The 24,892-nt window shown below is 45.7% G+C and overlaps 1 protein-coding gene across 2 annotated transcripts in view; it reads left to right on the top strand.

The window, feature by feature from the left end:
* The first annotated feature begins 2,487 nt into the window (after window positions 1–2,487).
* Smyd1 (SET and MYND domain containing 1) overlaps window positions 2,488–24,892 on the top strand; it is a 48,166-nt gene continuing 25,761 nt past the window's right edge. For both annotated transcript variants that reach the window (XM_034511800.2, XM_034511799.2), the window contains exons 1-4: window positions 2,488–2,678; window positions 20,748–20,924; window positions 22,757–22,970; window positions 24,226–24,356. In XM_034511800.2, coding sequence (XP_034367691.1) covers window positions 2,542–2,678; window positions 20,748–20,924; window positions 22,757–22,970; window positions 24,226–24,356 — 659 coding nt within the window. In that variant the 5' untranslated portion in view covers window positions 2,488–2,541. The remainder of the gene's footprint in view (window positions 2,679–20,747; window positions 20,925–22,756; window positions 22,971–24,225; window positions 24,357–24,892) is intronic.

The raw sequence follows: 24,892 nt of genomic DNA, 5'->3' as shown, positions 1-24,892 counted from the left end.
TGAATGCTTGATTCCCAGTTGGTAGACTGTTTGGGAAGAATTAGGAGGTGTGGCCTTGCTGGAGGAGGTGTGTCACTGAGGTGGGCTTTTGAGGTTTCAGAAACCTCTGCCAGGCCCAGTCTCTCTCCTTCTGCCTCCATCTTGCAGATAAGATGTAACTCTCAATGACTGTTCCAGCACCATGCCTGCCTGCTACAATGCTTCTCATCATGATGATCATGAACTAATCACCCAAAACTGTAAGCAAGCTCTTGAATTAAATTCTTTCTTTCTAAAGTTACCTTGGTAATGGTGTTTCTTCACAGCGATAGAATAGGAACTAAGACAGCTGCGAGGGTGTGGAGCTTTGAGTTTTGCTCATTAGGATACATCTGAAATCGCTGAGATTCTCTAGCTCTGGTATTCTAAGAATTAAGACACACTGTCTGACAAGGGGGTTGGGTGGGTTTCCAAGGCTTAAAGGAGTTTTGAGCCATGCAGTTTAGCTGAAGACACAGAACTTCTGGTACATCCTGATGACTTAGAGAGGATATGACAGAGTAAATAAAGTAAAGCAAATCACCGAAGAATGATTGTTTTATGAAATGCCAAGACCTGTGCTGTCCTTGCACATATCACCTCATTTTTTGCTCACCACGACAGTGACGCAGAGATTACCACCCTTGTTTCATAGGTTCCATCTTTAGGTGGTAATAGCAAACTCATAGTGACACACTTCCTCCAACAAGGCCTCACCTCCTAATAGTGCCACTCCCTGGGTCAAGTATATTCAAACCATCACACCGGGCATTAAGCTAGGATGCTTGATCAACGAAGAACTGTCATCTGTTGACTGATATAAGAACACCAACACCAACAAGGTGTCTCTTTTCCCATTGCCAGGGGGTGACTGGGTAATTTATAATGAACAAAAATGTATCGACTCATGATTCTGGAGGCTAATGAAGACCTTCTTGCTGAATCACAGAATGACAGAAGGTGGGTAGAATATGGGGAGAGGCCAAACTCATCCTTTTTAGCAGGAATCCATTCTCTTGCTAATGGATTCATTCATTTGTGAGGGTGCAGGTCTGATGAACTAATCATCTTCGATGTGTTGACTCTTCTGAATGCAGTACTGATTATTGTTAAGTCTTAAACCCAGGACAAATCTCACTCAGTACCTCTAGCTCCTTCCAGCACTTCTGTAATTCCCCAATCCTAAGTCTTTCCCTCCCAGGACTGGGCTTCCACTTCCCTTCCCCCAGCCTGGTCCCCGTATAACCCAGGCAGTTTGGCTATACAGATCTCTTGGCCTCTGGGCTCAGGCCACCACTCAGTCAGGAGCCCCTGTCTTGCTCTCCCTCCTGCTCTCTTTTTTCATAGTTCAGTTTAGTCTTCAGGCCACAATCAGCCTGGACTTCTCCGTTACACCTGCAATAAAATCTCCTTCACTTTGAGAGTAGTCATGTGCACCTCCTTTTATTTCTTTTTTTTATTCCCCATTCAATTATGTTTTCTCACACTTGGACTGTGAAGGTCACATGCATACCATAACAATCCAGAATCTAAACATACCCAGAAACTAAAAATACTACACAGAAGCTAAGCCACAGTGCAGAATCTGCAAGGGCCCTTCTCTCAACCTCAGTGAGATCAGCCAGCTGGCCAAGAACTGGGGGGATTTTAGAACCATGCCTCGAATGTTGGCCCTCCTGGTGAGAGGAAGGACAGAGCAGGTTGATACTTTCCTGGCAGCAGACACATGCTTGAGGGAGTTTGGTAGAAAGGTCTTGGTGATGGTACTGTTATTTTCAAGCCTGCCTTCTCTGTATCCAGCTCTCTTGCATCATCAGTGATGCTGAGAACGTCTGACTTCCATGCCAGGCGGTGGGCTGCTGTGAGAGACACAGCTGACACTGGAGAGATAGGATGTCCCTTGAGTCCCGAGAGTTCTGCTACATATATGGCAAAAGGCTCATTTTAGCTTCTGCTATTTATTTCTTGCCATGGGGAGACACTTGAGTGGGGATGGGGCAAGGGGCCCATCTCAATTGAGAAAGTCTGCATCTGACAGCTGAAGGGTCCCAGAGCAGCCGTTATTACTTCGCCTCTTTTCTCTGTCCACCCCAGTTGTCTCCTTTTGATTGTCAGAGGCACCTGGAGGCTAAAAATATCCTACTGACCAAGTGCTCTTGATTTCAACTCAAGCTGAATATGACTGCAGTTCAGAACATAGAACATGCAGAGTGTCTTTAAACAGGTTTTCAAAACCTGCCAGGCTCCATGTCAGGACCACACTAGCCTGTGGTCATTTTCTGTCTTGGCGTCTTTTCTGGGTGATGAATGAGACCTTTGTAAGGTCACTCACTGTTCACTTGCCTTTTCCCTCCTGACACAGTGGTGGGGGGGGGGTGAGGGCCCAGCTCTGGAGAGGAGTTGGGAGGGGAGGTGGCCAGTCCATTTATAGCCCTGCTCTTTAGGGAAGGAGCTAAAGAGCATCAAGGACAGAGGCTTGGCTCAGTGTGACTGAGCCACCTCGAGGGCCTGACAGACTCTGAGATGACAATAGGCAACATGGAGAATGTGGAGGTCTTCACTTCCGAGGGCAAAGGCAGAGGTCTGAAGGCCACGAAGGAATTCTGGGCTGCGGATGTCATCTTTGCTGAGAGGGCTTATTCTGCAGTGGTTTTTGACAGGTATGTCAAGGAGGGAGCCAAGCTCTCAAATTCTGGCTTCCAAAGTCATCAGAAAAAGGAATGAAGTTCATGGGCTCCTTAATTTTTAATTTAAAAATTATTACATTTATGTGTGTGTGTGTGTGTGTGTGTGTGTGTGTGTGTGTGTGTACAGAACACACACATGCTCCTGTGTGGAGCATACACTTGCCCCAGTGCATGTGGACAGGCCAGAGGATAGCTTTCAGAAGTCAGTTTTCTCCTTCTACCCTGCAGGGGACTGAACTCAGGTAGTCAGCTTTGTTGGATAGAGAGCAACTTTGCCAACGGAACTATCTTGCTGGTCCTTCAAATTGCACTTCTGATAACTATCTGCTGGCATTTTTTTTTTCCTGGAAGGATTTGTTGTCTCTAACAAAGCTGAGCAGGGGCCTTTAGACACTTTTTCTAGTCACAGAACTTGGGGAGAGGCCGTGCTGGCTGTGGATGGGTGGGTATGGTACAGCAGGTAACATTTTCTTACAAAAAAAAAAAACCTCTTTTTAGTTCCTAAAAGACCCAACAAACCCATTGGAATATAAAGCATGTATGAAAATTTAAGAAATTAGTTTTAACTATAAGTAATACACGAATCCATTTACTCTAATATTCCAAATATTAGAGTCTTACTTTTAGAGATAGGGTAGACAAATATTATGTCTACCTTAGGGATAACTTGTGCTTTATTTTAAACCAACATTCTTGTATTATTTCATACATTGATTTGCACTAGGTAAGCTGGGTGGGTAGCCACAATTTGTCTTTGTTGGTTTTATAGAAATGATATCATGCTTCAGGGGTCAAGTTAGAGTTTGCTTTTTTCCTTAAACAGCGTTTCCGATCCTATCCTTGTGAGGACAATGAGTCTGTCTATAGGTAGTTCATTTGTTTTTATTACACTGAAATTGTGTGTGTGTGTGTGTATGTGTGTGTGTGTTCCTGTATGTAGGTGTGCACATGCCATTGTGTACATATGGAGGTTCGAAAACAACTTTTTGGAGTCAATTCTCCGCCTCCTTCATATGGGTCCTAGGACTGAACTCAGATCCTCAGCCTTCTGGGCAGACACCTTAACCTGCCCAGCCATTTTGTCTGTCCTGACATATTTTATAAATCCTCAAAGATCAATTTATTCTATGCATAGAGCTTTCCATATTTATTCACAAACTACATGGGATATGAATTTTTACAGCTGCAAATACTCCACCCTATAAATATATGTACATTTTACTTATTTTCCAGTTAAGAGACATTTAATGGGTTTCTATTTCTCACAAAATCAAATATTCCTGGAATTAAAAATGTGTTTCCGCATCCACAAGTACGGGTGCAACTAGAAAAGGGCTTCTGTTTTCAGCTTTACAGTGGTCTGTTCTCATGTCCCTATAGCCTTGTCTATGTGGAGCTTTCAAAATTTAGGAATAGTACTTAGTCCTTATTTAAAAACTTCCCTCCCTCAACCCAATACACAGTGGTTATGTTGGAATGATAGTATTTTCTGAGCCACAGTTGGAGTGACCTGTCTGGTGTTCATGTGGCTTGAATTAAGACAGCCTCTGATAAGCTTCGGGGGAGTAGTTACAGGATCAGCTGCCATGGGGGATGGGTGCCTCTTTTTAGAGATAACACTGACAGCATTTAAATTCTCCTTTCTCCACACCACACCTATAGAGACTTTCAGGAAAACAGCAATTAACCAGGGCAAGCAGCTTACCATCCAAGGAGTAATCAGGACCTCAAGTGACACTAATCATTTCAGAGGAGTCTGTGGTGTGTGTGTGTGTGTGTGTGTGTGTGTGTGTGTGTGTGTGCATGCGTGTATGCATGTGTACGTGAGCTGAATGCAGGTATGGTATAAGACTTAGAGTTAAAAATATAAAAGCACAAGCACACCCAGATGGCAGGTGCTCTCTTGGTCCTGCCGCCACCCATTATGTACCTTGAAGTCTCCAGAGTCAGTCCAGCCAGATTCTGTCTCCAGACTCTGGAGTTGAGTGGAGGTTTCTAGTAAAATGTTCTCTTCTTTTCCTAAGACCAGCCACACTATGGAGCCCAGCTGTCTTAGTGCTCACAGAGATCCACCAACTCTGCCTATCCCTACTTAACTCTGGTTAATGGTGTGCACCACCACGCCTGGCTCTCCTCAGAGAATTTCTGTTCTTAGCATGTTGGACTCTTCCTTCTATTCATTTTGCTACACAGCAGAGCTTTTACTATAAGTCTTTTTTTTTTCCATTTAATAACTTGAACATCTTCTTTGTTTACCTTTGAGTCTGTGTGCATGCCATGTGTGAGTGTGAGCAGGGTGTGCCATCACTGGTGTGAGTGTGAGCAGAGCATCAGGGCATGCCATTGCTGGTGTGTGGAGCTCAATAGACAACCTAAGCTTCTACCTTCTCTGAGGCAAGAAGAAAACCTGTCTTGTTGGTCCAAGACAGGTTTTCTCTGTGTAGCCCTGGCTATCTGTAAAGCAGGCTGGCCTTGGACTCAGCTCAGCTTTCTTTCTTCTGCCTCCCAGAGTTCTGGGATTGAAGAGTCACCAGGGTCTTTTGTTGGCAGTTGAGTGGTCTAGGAGCATTTGAGGACTCTCCTGTCTTCATCTCTAGGAGATGCTAAATTTTCAGATATGTGCAGTGGCGTCTAACTTCATGTGGGGCCTGGGATTCGAACTCAAGTCGTCATACTCTGTTGGGCAAGCACTTTGGCAGCTCTTACTGTGCTCCTCTGTATAGTGATACCTAAGTTTTCAGCATCATTCTTGTTTGTTTGTTTTTTAGTTCTTGTGTTTATGTATATGCACGTGTGGAGTGTGCACACACTTGTGTGGGTTGGAGGCCGGAAGCTTTAGTTGGGAGTCTTCCTTGGTTCTCTCTATACTATTTTTTATTTTACCTTTTCTGTGCATTGGTGTTTTGCCTACATGTGTGACTGTGTGAGGGTGTCAGATCCTGGAGTTTCAGATAGTTGTGAGCTGCCGTGTGGGTGCTGGGAACTGAGCCCGGATCCTCTGGAAGAGCAGTCCGGGCTCCCAACGGCCGGGTCATCCCTCCAGCCCCTGTGTGTGCTATTTTTGAGATAGGATTTTTCAGTGAACACGGAACTCACCTACTCAGCTAGACTGATTTCTAGGAAACCTCAGTGGCCCTCCTGTCCCTGCCTCCCCAGTGCTGGGATTTGTTTCTATGGGGGCTTGACATGTGTACTGAGGTCCTCTTTCTTCTGATGAAGCACTTTCCTGGCTGATCCAGCTTCCCAGTCCCATGATTCTTCATTTTTATTTAGTTCCTATTGTCATTGCCCTTGTTAATTTTTTATGTTCAGCAAATTAACTTAATTTTGTATCAAATAGAATGAGAAGATGAATAGATTTATTCTGAATAGTGACTTGGGCTTTGGCAAGGAGGGGAGATACATCTCTCTCCCCCTCTCCCCCTCCCCTCTCTGGTTGTCTGTCACTACTGTCACTATCACCACAATCACCATCAGCATCATCACAATCACTGTCACCACCATCAGCATCATCACAATCACTGTCTTTACTGTAAGTATCATAATCACCACAATAGGGGAGAACTCACCCCTGAACATCTGTGCTTATCACACTCGAATACACATACACACCACACTACATAAAAATCTTAAAAACAGGAATATACATGTGATTAAAAAGGGGAAAGTCCTTACAATAATAAATCAATTTTTTTTTTTTTTTTTTTTTTTTTTTTGGTGTAACATACTACCATAACCCAGGCGACCTTAAGACAACACGATTCTCTATACTTTCTGGGTGAGGAGTCTAAAATGGGGTGATGATTCTATTCTTTCTCCCTTTCCAGCTTTTAGAGGCTATTCCTAAGTAGGAAGACGGCTCACACATTTCTTTCTTCATCTTTTATATTTTTAAATTTTATGCACATGAGTGTTTGGTTTGCATGTGTGCTTGTGCACCAGGTGCATGCCTGGCGCCCATGGAGCTCAGAAGAGGGTGTTGGGTCCCCTTGAACTGGAATTACAGGCAGCGGTGAGTTGTCATGTGGGTGCTGGGAATTGAACCTAGACCCTCTGCAAGAGACACAAATGCTCTGAACTAATGAGCTCTCTGTAGTGTGAAAGTTCTTCACTTTACTTACACCTGCAAAGTCTCTTTTGACACACTACCAGGTTGTGGGAATTAAGACGTGGACATTTCAGAGACCTTTGCCAGGCCCCTACAGCCATACTCTATTATATAAATATTCTAGATTAATTCAGTTCATCACAAAAATATATTAAGAAGCAAGGGCTGTTACTGGATTTTTTAAAATTCTTTTTTCCCTCCATGCTAGGCAATGTCTACACATGCTAGCAGATGCTATACCACCGACCCAGACCAGAGATTCTTCTAGATTCTTTAAAGAAAAATTTGACAATTTCCCAAATAACTCTGGCTAAGACTCTGTGCATATTTCTGTGTGGGGTAAAATGAAAGGGGGGGGACACAAGAAACAAATACTTTTAAAGAAATCAGTGTCAGTCAGGATGTTTTTGAAAATCAAACCAATTATGAGCTTTCTTAGGCCCCTGGGGACATCTGGGCTTTTAGTCAGTGTATTCTATGCGAGCCTGTGGGAGAGACAGGGTTAGCTTTGCCATTTACAGTAGCACACATGTGACTTTTAGTCTGATAACAGCTGGTGAGTGGGTGGTGCTGGACAAGAGATATTATAAATGGAAATAATTTAATAACAGGATTAGAGAAGTTCTCGAGCAATTAGTTCAGAAAATGGAATAAGTGTTTGCTAAATTATTCAAGCTTTTCTCCTTGATGTTTAAACTTGCTGAGAACAAGCTGCAATAGATGTAGAATTACACCTTTTACTTAGCCGTTCTTGGGCACAGAGACAAGCTATGCTGACATGCTGCACAAACTGCTGTGAGCTATATTGCAGAATTTTATTAAATAATAATGAAACTAAGAACTTTGGAAATAATTGACATTTTATTTCATTACTGGCTTTTGGAGACAAGCCTTTCAGAGCTCAGGCTGGCCTGGGGCTCCGTGTTGTGGAAGATGGCCTTGGCTGATCTTCCCGCCTCTAACTCCAAATGCTGGGGCTGCATGTGTGTGCCACTGTGTCTGGCTCTGTGTTTTAATATTTTGAGTCTGGGCTTTGCTATGTAGCTCAGACTGTCCTGGACCTCTAGATCCTGCTGCGTGTGCCTCCCTAGTGCGTGGGGTTACAGAATGAAATGATGAATCTCTGGCAGAATGAGGTCACTTTTCTGAGTGACTTGAACCTGAGATGAAGACATCAGCTCCAGAGCAAGGCTTGTCCAGGTGTGCATATGGGTGTGTGCATCTCATCCTGGGAGAGCTGCTGTGGAAAACCCTTGCGAATTGGCAGTATGGTTTTCTAATTTTTTTATTTGTGTGTATGTGTGTCTACGTGTCCCTCTCTGTGAATGTGGGTGCATCCATCCTGCCATGATCCAAGCACAGAAGACACTCCTAGAGAACAATTTCTGGGAGTCTGTTAGTTCCTACCATTGTGGACTCCGAAGGTAGAGCTTGGGTTGTTAGGCTTGTTTGGCAAGTGTCTTTATCCACTGAGCCATCCCACCATCCTTCTCATCTTGGTCTCTCCCTGAACCTGGAGCTCACCGCTGCATTTAGACAGTCTGGGCAGTGAGCCCTGGGATCCACTCCACCCTGCTTTTAGACTGTAAGCATGTTTTTAAACCAATAGTTTTAAATTAACTATTTAAATAGGAGCAATTGTATGTGCGGATTCTCTCTTCCCTGGGGGCAGCCAGGCCTTGGGGGACCTGTATTTAGCGTTATAACACATAGCAAAAGACAGAACCTCCACAGCGACATACATGCATATGCCACACGAACTCATCCATGCACCTGTACACATGCACGGCTGAGCTTGGCAATATCAGTCTATAACTCCAGTATCTGAGATGTGAAGGCAGGAAGATCACACATTTGAGACCAACCTGGGTTTTACAAGGAGACTGTCTCAACAAAGAGAACAAGACTAACAAAGCCAGCCAGCCAGACTGTCCTTAAACTTGAACAAGGAAGTTGTGCTGCCTGACTTGCTCCTAGGTATATAATAGTCAGTATAAACCTGGGCCCAGAAATGCCTCTAGGATGACACAGACCTCTGGATGATGTCACCAGACAGCAAAAGGAGCTCATTTACTCTGACTGCATTATTCCCTTCTGCAAATGCCTGCAATGACACCACCCTTGGCTTACAGGCCAAAGATGTTCCCCACAGTCTGTCCCCACAGTCTGATTACCTCCCTGACATCGTGTCCCAGAATGGGCCATCCTATGAGCTCATGCTCTTACATGTGTCTGCATGCCACCGGTCCTCAAGCCTTTGACTTCCATCAGTGCATCTTCTCAGAAGACCTCGACCTTCTCTGAGTCCACATTTACAGGATTAGAACAATGCCTCTCTCCAGTCTGGTGGGTTGAGTTTCTGGATGCCTCGCCTCCCTCAACCTGGTGGGAGTAAAGTCTCCCTTCTTAGATTTTTGTTACAATTCACCCACATCTTTATATGTGTTTATGCGCCAGCTCAGCCTGGGGTCTCCTGGGAAGCAAAGTGTCTGTGTTGTTTATCTTTAAGACCCCTCGTGATGATTTGAATGAGATGTCGCCCATATTTTCAGACAGTTAAATACTTGGTCCCCAGCTGATGGTGTTTGGGAGGCGTAGGAAGCATGGCCTTGCTGGAGGAAGCCATGCTACTAGAGGCAGCTTAAAGGGGTGCTCCACTTGGAGTTCACTTGTGTTTCAAAATGTGAGCCTTCAGCTGCTGCTTCAGTCCTCATGCCTGCCTGTAGCCATGCTTTCCCGATGCTTCTGGACTGGACTTTCTGCATGCTGGGCAAACATTCTACCAGTTGAACTACATCCTTAGCCCCCAGGCTCATTTTTTTTAAAGCACATTGGAGACACAAAAGCATTGGCTCAACCTTATTGGATCCATCGTATTTTTGCAGGACTGTTCATTCACCATACACAGCCCTTGTTTCTGTGTTTATCTGTTATGGCTCGCTATTCCCATATAAGGAGCTGTCACACAGCTGCCGTTCTAATCCTCTTGACTCTGACAGATGACAGAACCCAGAACAGGGTTGCAGAGTGAAGAGTGACTGTAAACTTTCCTCCAGGGCAGAGAGTATTCCAGGGCTCTGGAAAAAAAAAGTTTCTTCCATGTATTCTGGTATCAGTGGCGGGGAGCAGAGACTTAAGAGACGGGTGCTCCTGTTAGGACAATGATCACTGGCACTCTAAAGAGCTAATTAGAAGGAGAGTAGTAGTTCTGGGGAGGTGGCTCATTGCTGCTCTTCCAGAGGTCCTGGGTTCAATTCCTGGCACCTACATGGTGGATCACAACAGTCTGTAACTCCAGTTCCAGGGATTCTGACCCCTGTGAACACCATGCATACACATAGTGCCTACATAGTCCACATGCAGGCAAAAATCCATACACATAAAATAAATATACAAATAGTTAGAAGGAGTGGCTAGAAACATCACTTGGAGAATGGTGAAGTTTGGTGAAAATGGGAATGACTACCTTGTGTGGACAGGAAGTTGGAGATGGAGGGGGCAGAAGACTTGCTGAAGGTTACCTGGCTGAAGTCAGCGCCCTTTCTCCTCCCCTGGAATCCAACAGGAATTTGGGCATCTGGTGCCTTTAGACACACTCCATCACTGGGTGGAAGTAATGGGTAGGGTGGTAGTGTGGTATTTCTGTCAGGGGACTGTCTTTGTGGTTCTCCCCTACCCAGTTGACTTCCTTTCCCATGGCTGCCTTTCCTGTGGATGCTAGAGGAGAGAGGACTTGAGTTCCCTGGTTCAACCGTGCCATGAGACATTGGATGGGCAGAGCAGACATATGTCTGTGGAACTTGTACCCAGAGATGGGTGGCTTGGCACCTGCTTTACACTTGTTATCCTTGTTACTCCAGTTAACTCTGGGTCACCTGACAATAGAAAAACTGGAAAATTTCTCTCTCTCTCTCTCTCTCTCTCTCTCTCTCTCTCTCTCTCTCACATCATCTATCTACCTAGCTAATCTAATTTATGTATCATCTCTCTTTAGCCATCAATCATCTATTTATTAGCTATCTAATCTTTCTAATTTATATATCATCTATATATATATATCTGTTATTTACCAATCACCTCTCTATTATTTTATCTTCCTCTATCTATCTATCTATCTATCTATCTATCTATCTATCTACCTATCTGTTGCATCTATGTATATGTATGCCACATGGAATTGCAAGCAGTTGTAGTCTGCCTGATGTGGGTGCCAGGAAATGCTTACATCTTCTAGAAGAGCTGAGAGTACTCTTAATCACTGAGCTATATCTCATCAGCTTCATATGTTGTTTTTATTTGAAAGAGAGAGAGAGAGAGAGAGAGAATATGCCACTTGTGTGTGTTACAGAGACCAGAAGAAGATGTGGGATCCCCTAAAGCTGGAGTTACAAGTGGTTATGAATTTTCTGATGTGTGTGCTGGGAACTAACTTGGGGTTGGTTCCCTGGAAGAGAGGCAGGTACTTTTAACTTTGGAGCTATCTCTTCAGCCCTAGAACTTCTTTATAACTTTCTTCTTGATTAAATTTTTTCTTGTGATTGAGTTTTGAAGTTTTTTGTTTGTTTTAAGTCAATGTCTCACATATCCCAGGGCAACCTAAAAGTGACTCTATCTATCTATCTATCTATCTATCTATCTATCTATCTATCTATCTATCTATCTATGAACAACCTTGAAATTCTGATGTTCCTGCCCTAAGCTCCTGAGTGCTGAGATTACAGGTCTATGACACTATCTTTGGCTCTGACCGGGACTCTGGCTAGCTAGATGCGCAGGCCCTGGCACCCACAAGATGCCAGTGTTGGGGATGGCTCTGCCAATCCCCCAGGCTGCATCCACAAAGCTCTGCTGAACCCCAGACAGTATCTGCCATCCTTGCAGTACCCAATAGAAATGAGACTCTTAAAGCTTAATGATTATCTAAAGGATTTATATATTAGAAATGCTCAGTCAACAAGATGCTCACACAATAGAGTTGTTACCCAATATCTAACCTGTGATAGAAGTTGCTACTCAGGACAGCTTTTGACCCATCTGTGGTTCTCCATGGCTGATAGCCCCCTTCTCCTCCCCTTCCTCTATTTCTCCCCCCCTTCCTCTTTTTCCCCTCCCCTTCCTCTTCTATGGCCTAATCACCAAGCTCCACTGAAAATACAATGTAGCAGAATAAGTATCCTGCTACATTAGTTACTTTTGTATTGCTATTATAAGACACTGTGACCAATGCAACTCATAGAGAGTATAGAGGTTATTTCAGGCTTGCAGTTTCAGAGGATTAGAATCCATGACCATTATGGGAGGGAATATGGCATTAGGCACCAGGAACGATGTGGAGCAGGAGCTGAGGTCTTGAGATAACCAGGTGGCAGAGAGCTGACTTGTAATGGCATGGGCTTTTGAAACCTCAAAGACTACTTCCGGTGACATACTTTTTTCAATAAGGCCACACCTCCTAATCCTTCCCAAACAGCTCCAGATGAGGACTAAATACTCAAATATATGATCCTAAGAGGAGCATTTTCATTCAAACCACCATGCCCAGGATATGCAGTGTTTGGGTCTTGATCCAGTAATAGGTCACTCATATAACATTTAATCAATCCCAGGACACAGATTTACTTACTTGTTTTCTGAAACAGAGTCTCTTATGTCCCATGGTGATCTTGACCTCCTATGCTGGGAACAAACGGGTTCACCACCATGCTCAGTTTATGTAGGCTTTCTTCATGCAAGGCAAGCACTGTGCCAACTCAGCTACCATTCATTTCGTTTTTTTGAGACAAAGTGTCCTTTTGTAGCCCATAATGGCCTGAAGTTCACTATACAGTCCAAGCTGGCCTCAAATTCACTTTAATCTTTCTATCTCATTCTCCTAAATGCTGGGATCACGAGGCCTTACCATATTCGTTTTGCTTAATTGGAAAAAAAATGTATTTTATTTTATGTGTATTTGTATTTTTACCTGTACATGAGATTCATGATGTGAATGCCTGGTGACTCCACTGGTCAGAGAAGGCATTGGATTCTGTGGACCTGGAATTACACATGTTTGTAAACCACATGTGGATGCTGTTCCGGAACTGAACCTGGGTCCTCTGCAAGAGCAACAAGTGCTCCGAATTGAGAAGTCATCTTGCTAACCATTTGTCTAATTTTAAAATTTAGTTTCTGATTTTGTGTTTTGGGGGGTATTAATAGTAATAATAATACTTATTATTATATTGTGAACTTCTTTGTTTGTTTGGTGTTTTGTGTGTTAAAGAGAGGGAGAAAGAAAGGACATGGAGTTGGGTGGGCGGGGGGGGGGAAGGAGGTGGGAGAGAGGAAACATGTGATCAGAATATATTGTAAAACATTTTTTTTTTCAGTAATAGGAAGCAATAGTTATAGGCATACAAGCTGTCAAGACGCAGTTGTTTCTGTTTGCATTTTCACATCAGGAAGCATATGTGGGAAGCCATGGCAAGGCCTTACTCTTGGCAAACACTCATCTTTGGCTCTCCTATCTACTATTCTTCTTTCTGCTTACCTTCCATGATCCACTTGTCAGTTCTCAGAACCTCAAACAAGGCCTCATAGCAACCCACCTTAGTAACCCTTCCTCCTGATCTCTAGATTTAGCCAACATCCTGCTAGATAGATGTTTTTAGAACCCCTGGTAATGGCAAGGCTTTGTGAAAATAACTTAGACCCCCACAGCTGCACCCAGCTTCCTCCACCTGCAAAGCCCTCTTTCCTTTCCTATCTCTCCCCATATCCTGTTTTTAGAGTATATAACCGGTGTGAACAATAAAAATTTTGCCAGCTTGATCAGACTTCTTGACGTGCTGTGCCTTTTTATTTTCATATGCATTTCAGTCCTCTCCACAGGGTCTAAGGGTCCCACTTGATTGTCCAGCTGGCCTGGACAAGCATAGTCTCAGAAAAGTAAGAACTTGCTCAGAGTGATGTAGGTAGTAGATACTGAAGTCAGGAGTGGAATCCAGCTTCAACTAAGTCCAGATCTGACCTGTCACATTCCCACCGCAACAGAAAGGTGGGAACTAGAGGACTGTGTCTTCCTTCCTTCCTTCCTTCCTTCCTTCCTTCCTTCCTTCCTTCCTCCTCACTCCCTTTTTCTTTCCTTCTTTCCCTTTTCCTTTCCCTCCATCCCTCTGTCTGTCTTAACTTCCCCTTCCTGTCTACTTAGCATTTCTCAGCATGCCCTAACCAGAAAGAACAGGATTGAGTTTTTGTTTGTCTGTTTTCCTTTCTAACTTCTTGCCAAGTGTCTTCAGGAGTAAGAAAGGTAAAGTCTCGGAGCTCCAGCCAGATCTGGAATTAAAATCTGAATTTTAAACAAGATCTCTGAGGATGCATGTGAGTCCATTCTGAGAAGTACCATTCATTCTACATCATCCTGTGTCCCAGTCCCAGGGTCCCAGCTGAGGAAGGGTGGCAGCTGTGGTAATAAAAGCAAGGCTGCTCTCCCAAGGAGACCCAAGTCAGAAGGGAGTTGGTAGAGCTCGCTCATTTGTCTTATATTTTATTCTCTCTCTCTCTCTCTCTCTCTCTCTCTCTCTCTCTCTCTCTCCCCCTCCCCCTCCCCCTTCCCCTCCCCTCCCTCCCCCTCCTTCCCTCTCCCTCTCCCTCTCCCTCTCTCTCCCCCTTAGGTATGCAGGTGTCTGTGGAGGCTAGAAGGGTGTTAGGTCCCCTGCAGGTAGAGTTACAGGTGGTTGTGAGCTGCTCAAGGTGGGTTCTGGGAGCTGAACTCAGGTCGTCTGCAAGAGCAGCATGTACTCTTAACCACGGATCCATCTTTCCAGTCCCTTGTTTTATTTTCATGCGTGGATCTAAGCACAAGAAAAATTGTGGAATAGAATTTAAGCCATATCTTGAGTTCAGAGGGAACATTTGGTGGTTCACATTTGAGTTCACAATGAGAAAGAAAGACATCCCAAATTGATGGCATTTGTTTTTTTATGAAAAGTTTCTTACGGTGAACTGATTTTTTTGCACAGAAACTTGTGAGATAAAATGACGGACGTCCTGGTTTCATCTCTGTTGCTGTGACCAAAAGCAACATAGGGGAAGAGGGTTTGTCTGGCTTAAGAAGTCCAGGTTACAGGAAAATCGAGGCAGGAATTCAATCACATCACAGTCAAAGAGAGAAGACAAAGCGAGTAAACACACCCTTGCTTCCAGCGAGATGTTTCCTCTTTCATACGTTCAGGATGCCACCTGCCCAAGGAACAGCATCGCCTACAATGGTTAGGTCTCCTTACATCAATTAATAATCACGATGTCCTCCACAGACATCCACGCGGGCCAACCTGGTCTAGTCATTTCCTCACTGAGGCTCACTTCTCGGGTGACTCTATGTTGAGTCCAGTTGGCAGTTAAAACTAACCAGCACAATGAGGAAATATTCTTGAGCTGGGAGGGAGTTTGATTGAAGGCTTAGCAAGTGATTGTAGATGTTTCCTGGCTACTCAGCCATAGGTGAAGATTTTACCGTAGGAACCTCAAGGATATGTCACAGCCTTCTCCTGGTCAAAGTGACTCTGAAGACATTGGGGCATGCAGCTGGAGCTTATTTCTAGAAATATAGTATAGTTACAGTTCATAGCAAGCATATCATTTTGCATCTGTGCTTTATTCAAAGAGTATTAAGTCAGTTCATAGGCACCAAGGCAAGTGCCAGTTAAGGTACATTCCTTCCTTCTTTGTCAGTCTGGGAAATTTTATCCCAGCCAGCCACAGGTTGTGTGGACCAAAGAAGTACAGGGCAGGGCAGGACATCTGATTCATTCTTGGTACAGCAAAGGGACCTTTAGCACAGAAGTAAAAAGCACTTAGTAGCTGAAACAGGAGGATCAGAAATTTGAAGTCATCTATATAGTGAGTTTGGGACTAGTCTGGGCTGTATAAGACCTTGTCACAAAACAAAGCATGAGGTGGAAAGATGGCTCAGTGGCTAAGAATGTGGACTACTTTTGCTGAGGACCGGAGCTCAGTCTCCAGCACCCGTATCATGTGCCTCACAAATGCTTGCAACGTCTGCTCAGCTGATCTGATGTCATGCATGGCCTCTGGATTCTAGTGCACACAGCCCCACAGAGGCACACACAAACACATAATCTCTTAGAAAGCGAAACAAAACAACAAATTACAAAAATAATCAAACCAGCTAAAAGTCAATCATTTTTAATTAAAACCATTTTTAGGGCTGAAGAGATGACTCAGAGGTTATGAGCACTGGCTGCTCTTCCAGAGGTCCTGAGTTCAATTCCCAGCAACCACATGGTGGCTCATAACCATCTATAATGGGATCTGGTGCCCTCTTCTGCTGTGCACGCATATATGCATGCAGAACTCTGTATATATATAAAAAATCTTTTTTAAAAAATTTAAACTTTTTATTGATTCTTTGTAAATTTCACATCATGCACCCCAATCCTACTTATTTCTTGATCCCTCCATGTCAGCCTCTGCCCGTGCAACTCAACAAAACAAAACAAAGCAAAGAAACCTTACTGTGGAAGCTGCAGTGTCACAATGTGTCTATAGCCTTTTGTCCACACAGCTTTTCTTGCAAATGTTCATTGCAGTGAGTCGTTGGTGAGGTTTGAGGCCTCTGGCTTCTGCTGCACTGTTAATACTGGATTCTCACCAGGACTCCTCTTGTTACCCTGTGTCATGGAGATCCTGCAGCTTTGGTTCTGCAGGAATGGCCCCTTCACACACTCCAGTTCATAGATGGGGTAGATGTTGGGGTGGGCCAACTCAAAGCCCTGGATCTGGGCCTGGGTGGTAGCTGCGTTGGTCAGCCTGCCAGCTCTCTTGAACCCAAACTCCTGGGGCCAGCTCTCCAGCGTTGCCCAAGTGAGGGGCTTAGCTCTAGGACATTAATGTGGCAGCCCAGATACAGACGTCCACATGACCTATGGTGATAACATGGCCCATGGACATAGATTCAGACCCCTGCTGCAGCAGGCCCACAAACCCAGACGTAGCCCTGGTGCAGCACAGCCTGGACATCACCATGGCTTCAGATGGTAGTGCAGGCTGCTCACCTCAGGCTGTCCTCACATCAGGCTGTCCCTCACCTCAGGCTGTCCCTCCTCACCTCAGGCTGTCCCTCATCTCAGGCTGTTCCTCACCTCAGGCTGTCCTCACATCAGGCTGTCCCTCACCTCAGGCTGTCCTCACATCAGGCTGTCCCTCACCTCAGGCTGTCCCTCCTCACCTCAGGCTGTCCCTCATCTTAGGCTGTTCCTCACCTCAGGCTGTCCCTCACCTCAGGCTGTTCCTCACCTCAGGCTGTTCCTCACCTCAGGCTGTCCCTCATCTCAGGCTGTTCCTCACCTCAGGCTGTCCCTCATCTCAGGCTGTTCCTCACCTCAGGCTGTCCCTCCTCACCTCAGGCTGTCCCTCATCTCAGGCTGTTCCTCACCTCAGGCTGTCCCTCACCTCAGGCTGGCCTCATCTCAGGCTGTCCCTCACCTCAGGCTGTCCCTCATCTCAGGCTGTTCCTCATCTCAGGCTGTTCCTCACCTCAGGCTGTCCCTCACCTCAGGGTTTCCCTCATCTCCATCAAAGCTCCATTTCTCTCTCTTTATAGTGCACAACTGTGCTGCTTCTCTCTCCCTCCTCTCTCCACCACACACTTGCTCATCGTATTGGTTTCCACCCCAAGGTGATGTGCGGTGGTGGGCAGGCCTCTGCTGGTCAACCTGTTTTTAAATCACCACATGCCAGTGATTCTAATATTGTTGCCAAACAATAGTATATCCTAACCAGTGGGCACATGCCCCAAGTAATTGTCAGCCGAACTTCACATAACCACCTTTACATATTACTTATCCTAGAAAATTTTGTTCTGCCCCACCCCCTGGGAAGTTAGTTCGACAGACCCTCACATGTATGTCACCCCCTAACACAATGTGACCTCAGCTACATGCGTCCACTTGAGTCATTTCTGAACTGTTCAAGCAGGCTCTGGTCACAGGGCATAACACCAACCCTGAGACACTACATACTCTGGTATTTTACGTAGATAATAAATGAGCAGCCATTGTAACAGTGAGAAATGGGGCTGTAAAAACACCTCTGGTTTCCAGGGGAGCAGTCCAGGTTTGGTCTGGGTTTTCCTTTTGACAAGGTCTCACGTGCCAGACATATGGAGGTCAGGGGCAGGCAGGCAGCCAGAGTGGATTCCCCCCTTTTACCATGTGGGACCAAGGAATGGAATTCACGATCATCAGATTAGGAGCAAGTGCCTTTATCAGCTGAGCCATCTCAACATCCATTACATTTTATTGAAAAAAAAATTGAAAGCATGTATTGAGTTATACCCACAGCCTCTAGTACTTAACATTTTAGGCACAGACGGTGATAGGAATTGTGGGTTTTTTTTTTTTTTTTTTTTTTTTGGTTTTTTCGAGACAGGGTTTCTCTGTGTAGCCCTGGCTGTCCTGGAACTCACTCTGTAGAACCAGGCTGGCCTCGAACTCAGAAATCCACCTGCCTCTGCCTCCCAAGTGCTGGGATTAAAGGCCTGCGCCACCGCTGCCTGTCTGGGAATTGTGTTTTATAATATTTCTGTTTAGTACAAAATATAGGTACACAATTTAATGCATTAGATACAGAATATACATATGTGAGTAGAAACACGAGGAGACTCTATTAGAGTGTTCTAGAATATCCATTTGGAAATAATCTATCAGAGCAGTCGTAGGATGCCCCTGAACAGACAGCTGCAGAGTAATAACTGACAGCCAGCATGACTGTGCCTACATCTAACCCACCCTCTTCAAACCCTTTCCTGGCTCATTCCTATGCCTTCCTGACTTAGATTTGTGGTCTGAGTCAGAGGTAGACACTTATTCCTCTTCCTTCCCTAACCAAGTCAGGCTCTCAGACGTTTGGATGACTCCACACTCAGGATACATCTTTTATAAAAGATGACCAAACAGCTCAAAATGACCTTGACCATGTGGAATGCGACACTGAAAGCAGCTAGAAGAAATGTGAACCCTCCACTTCCAGTTAGATAACCAAGTGTCCCGAACAAGCTTCTGGTGGTGAGGCATGCTGAGTATCTTAATGAAATATTTGTCAGAACCTATCATGGAGGTAACTTGGATTCTTCATGAGCTGGGCACGAGCCTTTGAGGCACAGCAGAATTCTACAGTTTATATCTTGATTGTCTCCAAAGACCCATGTATTAAAGGCTTGGTTCCAGCCTTTGGTACAACTGGGAGTAGTGGATTCTTTAGGAGGTGGAGCTTGATGGAAGGAACTAAAATCACTGGGAAGTGCGGCGGTGAAGGGGTTAGCAGGATCCTGGACACAGCTCTTTCTCTATTTGCTTCCCAGAAGCTGGCTTCCTCTGCCCTACACTTCTGTCATGATTTACTATCTTGATGCAGGCCTAAAAGTAAGGGGCCAACTGACCACAGACAACAGCTCCAAAGCCATGAGTTAAAGCCTGCCCTTGTGAGCCTTTCTCCTCTTAAAACTGATTATTTGAAGGCATTTTAAATTACATTTAAAATTAGACTTTGTGTCTAATCTCACGAGGACATGTACATGTGCACATGCGTGGGTGTGTGCGTGCGTGCGTGCGTGTGTGCGTATGTGCGTGTGTGTGTGTGCGTGTGTGTGCGCGTGTGTGCGTGTGTGTGTGCATGCGTGCGTGTGTGTGTGCGTGTGTGTGTGCGTGTGTGTGTGTGTGCGTGCGTGCGTGCGTGCATGCATGCGTGTGTGCGTGTGCGTGCGTGTGTGTGTGTGTGTGTGTGTGTGTGTGTGTGTGTGACAAATGTGGAGGTCAGAGGACGTCTGCAGGAGTTCTTCCCTTCTACCATGTGAGTCCTAAAGTTTGAACTCATGTTGTTAGGTTTGGCAGCAAACACTTATCCATGGAGCCGTCTCTGCAGCTCTCTTTGGGTGGTTGGTGGTGTTGCTATTCTAGGGATTGAACCCAGGACCTTGCCTGTGCTGAGCTTGTACCTCTAAGCTACAAGCCCAGTCCCAATGAGTATGTGGGAGAGTACTCCCCTCTGATGTCTTCATTAACCCTGCCTCCCAAAGGCTCCACCTCAGGACACATAGTCTAATTGTTTCCACTCTCTTAATACTTGTAAGTGGGATTACAACTCACACATTTAACCATGGGGACACATTTAGACGCTACCCAAGCCACAGCAGGGCACATGGAGTGGGTATATTACTGCAGATGGGGGAGCTTGGTCCCAGTTCTGGCTCAGAATGTGGTCTTTATCATTCTCAACTTTAGACTCTCACTTTTCAAAATTAAGGTCTCATTCTAAAGGCCTCTTCTGGATGGACTTAGCTCTTTAGCAGACACTTTCAACTATGAACTAAAGTAAATCTGTCTTCTTTATCCCTTTTGTTGTTAAGGCTAGCTTCCAACTCTCCACCCCCACCTTGGCCTTCTGAGGGCTGGAATTGCAGGTGTGCCATCCAACCAGGCTCTCTCTCTCTCTCTCTCTCTCTCTCTCTCTCTCTCTCTGTCTCTCTCTCTCTCTCTCTCTCTGTCTCTCTCTCTCTCTCTGTCTCTCTCTCTCCATCTCTCTGTCTCTCTCTGTCTCTGTCTCTCTGTCTCCATCTTTGTCTCTCTCTGGCTTACCTATTTTGTGATAATGTGTTATTTGCAACAAAATATGGGCAAAGGCACCCCCTCTTTTAAAAAATGATTTATATTTTTCTTTTTAATTTTGCGTATTGTGTATGGGCATGAGAGTGGGTGGTCTTTAAGGCCAGAGGCGTCGATCCTGTGCAGCTGGCTTTACAGGTGTAACGGGCCACCGGCATAAATGCTGGGACCAAACTTGGCTCCTCTGCAAGAGCGATATTTGATCTTAACCGCTGAGCTATCCATCCAGCCCCAGCAATTCTTGTCTTCATTTCCCTCTCTCTGCATTTTCAGCCTCATTAACTTCGTGTGCCACACCTGTTTCAAGAGGCAGGAGAAGCTTCATCGATGCGGGCAGTGCAAGTTCGCCCACTACTGCGATCGCACGTGCCAGAAGGATGCTTGGCTGAACCACAAGAACGAGTGTGCTGCCATCAAGAGATACGGGAAGGTGCCCAACGAGAACATCAGGTCAGAGCTGGTTCCCAGGACAGGACTTGGAGATGTCAGGCTGGGATGGCAGAGGTGCCAGCATTCCCAGGCCTCAGGATGCCAGGCTGGGTGCTAATGTCTCAGGTCCTTTATTCTGCTCACTCCTTTAGACCTGAGAGGGACACTGGGTGTCTATACCACCGATTGCAAATTGTAGCTCCTAGAGAGGCCCATAAGACCCCCACATAGCTCCTCAATAAAGCACACATTGTGAAAAAATAGGGCTTCTGTCTTCTCCAGGGAACAAGAGTGAAAGTGAAGCTCTGACAAGGCATGCTGCAGCTAACAGCTTGTGTCTCTTATAAGAGGAGACTGTCTAAGTCACTGAGCTCACTTTACAATGATCCTTCTTGCAGTCCTGCACCGGCGTTGGGGACGCAGAGCTCCACACGGGGCCGGGGCCATTGCTAGGAGCATTGAGGCCCAGTATGAGAGTTCCCGCGGAGGGCCCTCAAGTGTTGGTGGCTCTCCTGGAAGGTGTTGGCGCTGGGGTGTGGGCAGGCCTGCAGGAAGCCAGACTGACTGCAGCGAAGTGGGAGAGGACAGTGGTAATAGAAAGCGTTTGCAGGGCTTACAGGGTGTGACAGTCAAGAACGGAGGAATCCTCATCTCCTGGGAACGTTAGGAATCTCCAGGCTCCGGCTCCGTGAGCCTCCCCAGGCTCCCTGTCCTGTCTACTGGAGTCATAGTTTTCAAGACCCACAATAAATTCACCTCCTAACTTCTTTCCACTGGACATCTCCCATTGACTAATGTCTGACTGACTTGAAATCTGTCACCCATTGTCCCCTCTTTCCTTGGGACCATATCCCCGGGATTTAGAAGCTACTGATCTTTCCCACACTTTATCTTGAACTCTATCTTGCCCCATGTTGCCCTGGGCTCTGTGTGGAGACTTTTCCATCCCAGATACCTGGAAAGCCTAGAAGGGCACATTTCTAAGAATAATTCTGACCCAAACAGAAAGAAATAGGGCCTGGGCTGTGCCAAGCAAGAGGAGAAATCTCTCCCCGCAGGAGCAGGTCTGCCTGGACCACCAATCCCCAGGCAGCAGTGTGAAACCAAGGGTCTCTGGGACACAGAATTCATTTTGTGGCAACTTACCACCTAACAGTTAACACGGAAGGCCTTGGGGTGAAGTACACCCCTCAGTTTGACTCTAAGGTCGTTAGGATCTCCTCCTATCTCCTATTCTGTTCTGCTTTGCTTTCCATAGGCCTAAGACCTAAATCTTGTCTCTGTGTCCCAGAGTCTGTGTGATTTGGCTCCTGCCTGTCTGTCCAACTACCTTCTGTCTCCACTCCTTGTCCTCTATGCTTCAGTCACCTGGGCTTTCTTGCTCTTTCTGCTTTGGGCTCCAGGGTGGCATGTCTGCTGTTCCTTCACCCCACCCCCACCCCCATTCCCACCCCCACCCCCACCCCCACCCCCAGAGCCGGCTCCTCAGTCCTCCAGTTCCTGCTCAGATACATCTGCTTGTTCACACCGCCCTGATGACCTTGGCTTCTGTCCTCCAGTTCCTGCTCAGATACATCTGCTGGTTCACACTGCCCTGATGACTTGGCTTCCCCTCCCCAGCTTCTCTCATGTCATTCTATTTTATTTTCTGCACAGCATTTGGCACTATTTAAAATGACCTTGTTCACTGAAATCTTCCATACTGCAGGAAGCATCTTGATAGAAGTCTGTCCCTGACACTGTGCCTAGCGTGCAGTAGGCACTGGTGCTTGCTGCTTGCTGAATGAATGAATGAATGAATGAATGAAGAGTGTGTCTAGGCCTTCCTAATGCTGTCCTCCCTCTCTTCTCAGGCTGGCAGCCCGCATCATGTGGCGGGTGGAGAGAGAGGGCACTGGGCTCACAGAGGGCTGCCTGGTGTCAGTGGATGACTTGCAGAACCACGTGGAGCACTTTGGGGAGGAGGAGCAGAAGGAACTCCGAGTAGACGTGGATACGTTCTTGCAGTACTGGCCACCACAGAACCAGCAGTTCAGCATGCAGTATATCTCACACATCTTTGGCGTGGTATGGCCTTTCATCCCCTCCAGCACCCCTGCTGGGTCCACTGTGTCTATCTCCTTTCCCCTTCCCTTCTTCCCCTTTGGGAACATAGAGTTTTCCAGACAGAAGGAAGCCCCAGCTTCCCTAGAAGATGTTTTCTGTTGCCATGACAATGGCCTCTAGCCCAGGCAGCCAGAGACATGAGATGTGTCCTCTTGCTTCCCAGGTGTAGCAGGAACGCTTACCTCCCTTTCTGGTTCTAAATCCAGAGTCCGACTCCTAAATGAGCCCATTAAAATAAACCTAGACTCTTCCTGTATGACTTCTCATAATAGAGGGGCCATGGTGACTCGGTATTGTCCAGCTAAGAAGCTTCCAGAAGCAGTTGGAACAGATTCAGGAGAGAAGGCCAAAAGTCTGGAAGGACAAGAACTTAAAATGATGCCGGTTTATCCTACCATATTTTCTCTCTTCAATTCTTTCTATTTATTTATCTATCTAGTATCTTGCTATGTAGACCAGACTGGTTTTGAATTTCCAAGCCTACTATATCTACCTCCTGAGTGCCGCGACACAAGTGTGTGCCACCTCTCCTAGATAGTGTTTGTTCTTATTTGCTTTGGAAACACACACCACACACCACACACACACACACACACACACACACACCACACACACACACACACACACCACACACACACACACACACACACACACACACCACACACACACACACACACACACACACACACCACACACACACACACACACACACACACACACACACACACACACACACCACACACACACACACCACATACCACACACCATACACCAGAACATGGAAAAGTAAACCAAGATGGATACTGAAAATGACTCCTGAGACTCAAATGTGGCATTAAGAGCCAGCATTCTGACTGAAAGTTTCAAAGTGGTAGGTAGGACTTTGTTAAACGTGGGACTCTCTCCATGGCACACATCTCGTGTGCCATTTGGAGTCACACAGAAAACAAGTCTTCAGGATAAAAATGGGCTCTCTCTTTTAAAAAATGGATCAGTTTTGCTACTTGTCAATTACACATGCATATAATATATTCTGATTCTCTGTCCACCCCTATTGTTCCCTCCTGTGTTAACATCCTGTCCTGTCCCTCCTTACCTGTCCCCCTTCCCAGATTCATGGGGCCTTCTAGTTTTCAAACTTTTTCAACATCTAGGGTGATATTCTGTACTGGGTCTGTGTCTTTTGACTGAATCTTTTCTCTTGTCCTCTGGGTAGATCAACTGCAATGGTTTCACTCTCAGTGACCAGAGAGGGCTGCAGGCAGTGGGCGTGGGCATCTTCCCCAACCTGGGCCTGGTGAACCATGACTGCTGGCCAAACTGCACTGTCATATTCAACAATGGCAAGTGAGTGCCTCTTTCTCGGAACTTGTGCAATAGGGATTGGACAGTTTTCCACTTGATTTCAACCAAAGTCAAACTTACAAACTTGAATTTCTGTGGACAGCCAATGTTTAGTAACTGGAGAGTTTTACTCTAGACTGAGAGGAGAGGAAGGAACTGAGGCAGACGTTGAAGATTTCTACCCGGTCCATTTCTGAATCTTTAAGTTTGCCTAGATGTATTAGATAAATCATTAACTACTGTTCTAAAACCTGAGCTCTGGATTACTCACCTAGAGCTAAAGCATCAAACAAAGGACAGGGCAGTAGCCTGTGCTTGCTAAGCTTCTGTAAGATGGAAAGCACGTTCAGAGGAGTAGAGTCAAACAGAATTTAATGACAGGACAGTTTACAGGTGTGTGGGCAGGATGTGGGAAGGATCAGGTGAGGGCTGGTGGGGTGTCCAGGGCTGAGCACACAAATCATTCCTAGATTTAGCAGGCCAAGCAGAGAAAGTCCTTGCTGCAGTTAGTGGCCACCTGAGCCATGATAAGGCTCCTT

This window comes from Arvicanthis niloticus, chromosome 9 (assembly GCF_011762505.2).
Source record: "Arvicanthis niloticus isolate mArvNil1 chromosome 9, mArvNil1.pat.X, whole genome shotgun sequence".
In the NCBI taxonomy this organism is placed as follows: Eukaryota; Metazoa; Chordata; class Mammalia; order Rodentia; family Muridae; genus Arvicanthis; species Arvicanthis niloticus.
This window is presented reverse-complemented; position numbering and strand designations above follow the sequence as displayed.